The sequence below is a fragment of the Nerophis ophidion genome, linkage group LG01 (genome assembly GCF_033978795.1).
Source record: "Nerophis ophidion isolate RoL-2023_Sa linkage group LG01, RoL_Noph_v1.0, whole genome shotgun sequence".
Lineage (NCBI taxonomy): Eukaryota > Metazoa > Chordata > Actinopteri > Syngnathiformes > Syngnathidae > Nerophis > Nerophis ophidion.
Genome location: NC_084611.1, coordinates 6,236,680 through 6,243,197, shown reverse-complemented (window position 1 = coordinate 6,243,197; position 6,518 = coordinate 6,236,680). Strand labels below are relative to the sequence as shown.

Genomic DNA, 6,518 nt, shown 5'->3' with positions numbered 1-6,518 from the left:
AAAGGTTTATTTATAAATTTCAACAATTACAAACAATAAGTCAAACAACTATACATTTGGCGTGACAGCGCCCTACAACCGACGTCACGCGCACATCGTCTGCTACTTCCGGTACAGGCAAGGCTTTTTTTTTATTAGCGACCTAAAGTTGCGAACTTTATCGTGGATGTTCTCTACTAAATCCTTTCAGCAAAAATATGGCAATATCGCGAAAAGATCAAGTATGACACATAGAATGGACCTGCAATCCCCGTTTAAATAAGAACATCTCATTTCAGTAGGCCTTTAAATATACATTTAAAAATGCCTATATTTTGAAAATAAATACCGCTTTGAAGTAGGAAACGGAAGTGGCTTATATGTGGCGCATGCGCAACCGGACCCTGCGGCTCAAAGACTTTTGACTGGGCGATTATGGCTAAAATGAAGTAGTTTCACGATCTAACGGCTGGTATTTATTCTCAATGACTCGTCTTTGTTTTAAACCCACGAAATGCAAGTTGATTTTGGAGCGATATCTGAAGTGAAGATTGAAGACGTGATAGAAGATGGACGACTACTGCTATGCTAAGATGGCGACGTCATGTCAAAGAGAAAGTGAAAGAGAATCAGAAACTTCCAGCAAATCACCAACGGAGATAAAGACGGAAGATGAAGGTGAGTGAGTTGAATTTTCGTCACTTGAAAGTTATTTCAGGCCCCAAAAAGAGCGTCGATGAGAAATTAGCCGACTTTTGTTGAAGAATGTAAAGAAAGAGCCGCCATGATTGTTAGCTTGAAGAAGGCAGTGGAGTTCACATCAGAGGAGATGAAAGAATGCAAAAGTCAAATGAAGAAAGTGGAAGAGCAAAACAAGCGCTTGTGTAAAGAAAACAATGATTTTGAAAGGAAATGATAATGCCAACAAAACACCCAGGTTCGATACCAGAAACTTCCTGGCAGTAAACCAGCAAACAAATTGTTATTTTCAGGTTTCTCTAAGTGTGCATTTTCACACTTTGCACTATTTTGTCCCACTTTATTACGCATTCCTTATTTTTACACCATTTAACGAGGTTGTTGTTTAATGCCATCCATTTCTTACCGCTTGTCCCGTTCGGGGTCGCGGGTGGGTTGCTGGAGCCTATCTCAGCTACAATCGGGCGGAAGGCGGAGTATACCCTGGACAAGTTGCCAGCTCAACGCAGGGTTGTTTAATGTTTATTGTGATTTTAGAATGTTCAATTAATCAATGTTTATTTATATAGCCCTGAATCACCGGTGTCTCAAAGGGCTGCACAAACCACAACGACATCCTCGGTTCAGATCCCACATAAGGGCAAGGAAAAACTCCCAACCCAGTGGGACGTCGATGAGAATAATGATGAGAAACCTTGGAGAGGATTGCAAATGTGGGTAACACCCCTCTCTCTCTCTAGGGGGGACCGGATGCAATGGACGTTGAGTGGGTCTGACATAATAGTGTGAGAGTCCAGTCCATAGTGGATCTAACATAATAGTGAGAGTCCAGTCCATAGTGGATCTAACATAATATTGTGAGAGTCCAGTCCATAGTGGATCTAACATAATAGTGAGAGTCCAGTCCATAGTGGATCTAACATAATAGTGTGAGAGTCCAGTCCATAGTGGATCTAACATAATAGAGTCCAGTCCATAGTGGATCTAACATAATATTGTGAGAGTCCAGTCCATACTGGATCTAACATAATAGTGGGAGTCCAGTCCAAATTGGATCTAAAATAATAGTGTGAGTCCAGACCATAGTGGATCTAACATAATAGTGAGAGTCCAGTCCATAGTAGATCTAACATAATAGTGTGAGAGTCCAGTCCATAGTGGATCTAACATAATATTGTGAGAGTCCAGTCCATAGTGGATCTAACATAATAGTGTGAGAGTCCAGTCCATAGTGGATCTAACATAATGGTGAGAGTCCAGTCCATAGTGGATCTAACATGATAGTAACAGTCCAGTCCATAGTGGATCCAACATAATAGTGAGAGTCCAGTCCATAGTGGATCTAACATAATAGTGAGAGTCCAGTCCATAGTGGATCTAACATAATAGTGAGAGTCCAGTCCATAGTGGATCTAACATAATAGTGAGAGTCCAGTCCATAGTGGATCTAACATAATAGTGAGAGTCCAGTACATAGTGGATCTAACATAATAGTGAAAGTCCAGTCCATAGTGGATCCAACATAATAGTGAGAGCCCAGTCTATAGTGGATCTAACATAATAGTGAGAGTCCAGTCCATAGTGGATCTAACATAATAGTGAGAGTCCAGTACATAGTGGATCTAACATAATAGTGAAAGTCCAGTCCATAGTGGATCTAACATAATAGTGAGAGTCCAGTCCATAGTGGATCTAACATAATAGTGAGAGTCCAGTCCATAGTGGATCTAACATAATAGTGAGAGTCCAGTACATAGTGGATCTAACATAATAGTGAAAGTCCAGTCCATAGTGGATCCAACATAATAGTGAGAGCCCAGTCTATAGTGGATCTAACATAATAGTGTGTGAGTCCAGTCCATAGTGGATCTAACATAATAGTGTGTGAGTCCAGTCTTTAGTGGATCTAACGCAGTGGTTCTTAACCTTGTTGGAGGTACTGAACCCCACCAGTTTCATATGCGCATCCACCAAACCCTTCATTAGTGAAAAATAAAATGTTTTTCAAATTCAAATTGTGTCCCGCAGATGTTCAGCAGCTGATTGGTCATCCAGAAGAACTTCCCTCTCAGTCAGGGGGGAGCTCCACTTTGAAGCAGACACCCTACATTAAAAAGGAAGAGGAGGAACTCTGGATCACTCAGGAGGGAGATTATTTTCTTGGATTGCAAGAAGCTGATCTCACCAAATTGCCACTGACTGTTGTCTCTGTGAAGACTGAAGACGATGAAGAGAAACCACAACCAGACAACTTCTTAGCTCCACTATCAGAAAATGAGGCTGAAGACGATGTTGAAGAACCTTTGAGCAGCGATACAGACTGTGAAGATGATATGAGGACTCACACCGACAACAAATACTCTGAATACGCAAAGAAGAAAGGTGAAAAATCTTTGAGCTGCTCATTTTGTGATAAAAGCTTCACTAAAAAGAGCAGTTTGACTCAACATGTGAGAGCTCACACAGGAGAAAAACCATTTACTTGTTCTGTTTGTGGTAAAGGTTTTGCCCGAAAGAGCAGTTTGACTCAACACATGAGAACGCACACAGGAGAAAAACCATTTGATTGCTCAGTTTGCCATAAAAGCTTTACGACTAAGTGTAATTTGACCCAGCACAAGACGATCCACACAGGAGAAAAAGCCGTTAGTTGCTCAGTTTGTTGTAAAGGCTTTATCAAAAAGAGCCGTTTGACTGAACACATGAGAACACACACAGGTGAAAAACCATTTTGCTGTTCAGTTTGTGGCAGGAGCTTTTCTATTAAGAGACGTTTAACTCAACACATGGGGACACACAGAGGGCAAAAAACATTTAATTGCTCAGTGTGCGGTAAAGTCCTCGTGTCCAGACAGGGTTTATTTCGACACATGAGTATACACACAGGTGAAAAACCGTTTCATTGTTCACTTTGTGGTAAAACATTTTCCCGGAAGAGCAATTTGACGCAACACATGAAAACACACACAGGGGAAAAAACATTTAGTTGTTCCGTCTGCGGCAAAAGCTACCGCCACAATGCAGACGCATTGACACACATAAGAACCCACAAGGTACAATAACCAATCAGATGATTAGTTTGTGGTATGTTGTGATACATCTACCCAATCGCAGGATTTTCTCAAAAGAAGTTTACTGCGTCTTACAAAAACATTTGAGTTATTTGTACAAATTGGGATTGTTTGGGGCTTAAATGTATCTCCTCGCGACTTCATGTCTTCTGTGTGTCTGACATTTTCCTGAAAAGTAAGATAGATTGGAGTGCTTGTAGTCTTCTTCAGTGATGCTTTTTTCATGAATCGATCTGCCAGGCCAGGACACATCACTACAAACTTCATTGCATTTGCACATCACAACTATCTGTACATTCATCCTATTAAATATGTTTCCTGTCAGGACTGCACAATGTTGGGAAGAAACCCAATTGTGATTTTTTTTCTCTTAAATTGCTATTGCCTTTCGATTAGCGACTTTTGTATTTTAAACATGTAAATGCATAAAATAGTAAAAACAACTAATGAAGGAAGACTTTCAAAATGTCATTCAACATATTCTTGTTTGAAGGTGCTACACATTAAAACATTATGCAATCATGTATTTAAAAAAATATTTGGCTTTATGCAGACAGACTAAGAGTTTGTGTCTACATCATGCTCGTGGGGCGATTTAGCTCGGTTGGTAGAGCGGCCGTGCCAGCAACTTGAGGGTTGCAGGTTCGATTCCCGCTTCTGCCATCCTAGTCATTGCCGTTGTGTCCTTGGGCAAGACACTTTACCCACCTGCTCCCAGTGCCACCCACACTGGTTTGAATGTAACTTAGATATTGGGTTTCACTATGTAAAGCGCTTTGAGTCACTAGAGGAAAAAGCGCTATATAAATATAATTCACTTCACTTCACTTAAACTAAATAAATATTTGATAACAACACAGTGTTTATAATGTAATGTACTTGTAATATATAATAATAATAATACAAATAACCATTTAAAAGGATATACATTTTTATTTCTTATTACTGTAAAATTGTACTGTGATTGGAAGGTAAAAACTTGTAGTTATCCTAAACAAATACACACAAAAATAAAATGGACTCTTATCTCTGTCTGCAAAATAATTTACTAAATATTCAACATATCTATTTTTTTTTTCGCGAAAGGAACAAGCGGTAGTAAATGGATGGAGTCTGTTTTGCTTCCTGTGTGTGTAATCTAGTGGTCTTGATCACCAAGACAAAGATTGTGAATGACTGAAAGGAGGGCTCACTCTGTCTGTTTAGTTAGTTTTACTGTTAAATAAAAGGTGCTGGGAGCTATGCAGAGAGTGAGACCTCTTTCTGTGGGAAAAACTGGACTCTTTGGAATACAGTTGTGTCTGCGTGGTCATTTAGTGCAATGACAGTAATTAATATTGTAAAGATGATATTTTCAATGGAGATGTACAGGAAGAATAAAGTAATTTTGTTCTGGATGTTTTTTTCTATGTGGTAAATCATTAACTACCTCTTGTTAATGTTTATGTTGTGGTTCCATCCATCCATCCATTTTCTACCGCTTATTCCCTTTTTGGGGTAGCGGGGGGCGCTGGCGCCTATCTCAGCTACAATCGGGCGGAAGGCGGTGTACACCCTGGACAAGTCGCCACTTCTTCGCAGGGCCTATGTTGTGGTTCTCTTTTTCTATTATGTAAACTTTTATTTTTATTTAGAAAATAAATAAAATGTTAAAATATCACAGCATGTGTGACTTTGCGGATTTTTCAAACACATTTTTATGGATTTTATTGTAAAAAAAAAAAAAATCAACAACAATTCAGTCATTTTTTAAAAGAATAATGTCTACATAAGGAAACCCATGAACAGTTTAATATCTTTTTCTTAATTAAACATAATTGACAACTATCTTCTAATACGGTAGTGCGAAGAAAATCTTTCCCAAACATTCTGTAAATACAACATAAAAGTTTATATATACATATAAACATATATATATATATATGTATATATATATATATATACACACATATATATATATATATATATATATATATATATATATATATATATATATACATACATATACATATATATATATATATATATGTAGGTGTGGGAAAAAATCACAAGACTACTTCATCTCTACAGATCTGTTTCATGAGGGGTTCCCTCAATCATCAGGAAATCTCCTGTAGATTGAGGGAACCCCTCATGAAACAGATCTGTAGAGATGAAGTAGTCTTGTGATTTTTTCCCACACCTACATATTGCGCTCTACCACGGTATCGAGCACTATTCTCTGGATAATCCAATCAAGACATATATATATATATATATATGTATATATATACATATATATATATATATATATATATCAATCAATCAATCAATCAATGTTTATTTATATAACCCAAATCACAAATGTCTCAAAGGACTGCACAAATCATTACGACTACAACATCCTCGGAAGAACCCACAAAAGGGCAAGGAAAACTCACACCCAGTGGGCAGGGAGAATTCACATCCAGTGGGACGCCAGTGACAATGCTGACTATGAGAAACCTTGGAGAGGACCTCAGAGGTGGGCAACTCCCCCCCCCCCCCCCCCCCCCCCCCCTCTCTAGGGGACCGAAAGCAATGGATGTCGAGCGGGTCTAACATGATACTGTGAAAGTTCAATCCATAGTGTCTCACACACACATATAGATATAGATAGATAGATATAAATACATTGATATATATGTATGAATATATACATATATATTTGTATATATATATACATACATATATTTGTATGTATATATATAATATTTATATATGTGTATATATACATATATATGTATATAT

General features: G+C 38.1%; 1 protein-coding gene across 1 annotated transcript; it reads left to right on the top strand.

The window, feature by feature from the left end:
* The first annotated feature begins 371 nt into the window (after positions 1-371).
* Positions 372-5,469, top strand: LOC133549578 (gastrula zinc finger protein XlCGF8.2DB-like). The gene is made up of 2 exons (XM_061895141.1): positions 372-657; positions 2,707-5,469. The coding sequence occupies exons 1-2, from the start codon at positions 549-551 to the stop codon at positions 3,738-3,740; spliced, it is 1,143 nt and encodes a 380-aa protein (XP_061751125.1). The 5' UTR covers positions 372-548; the 3' UTR covers positions 3,741-5,469.
* Positions 5,470-6,518: the final 1,049 nt, after the last annotated feature.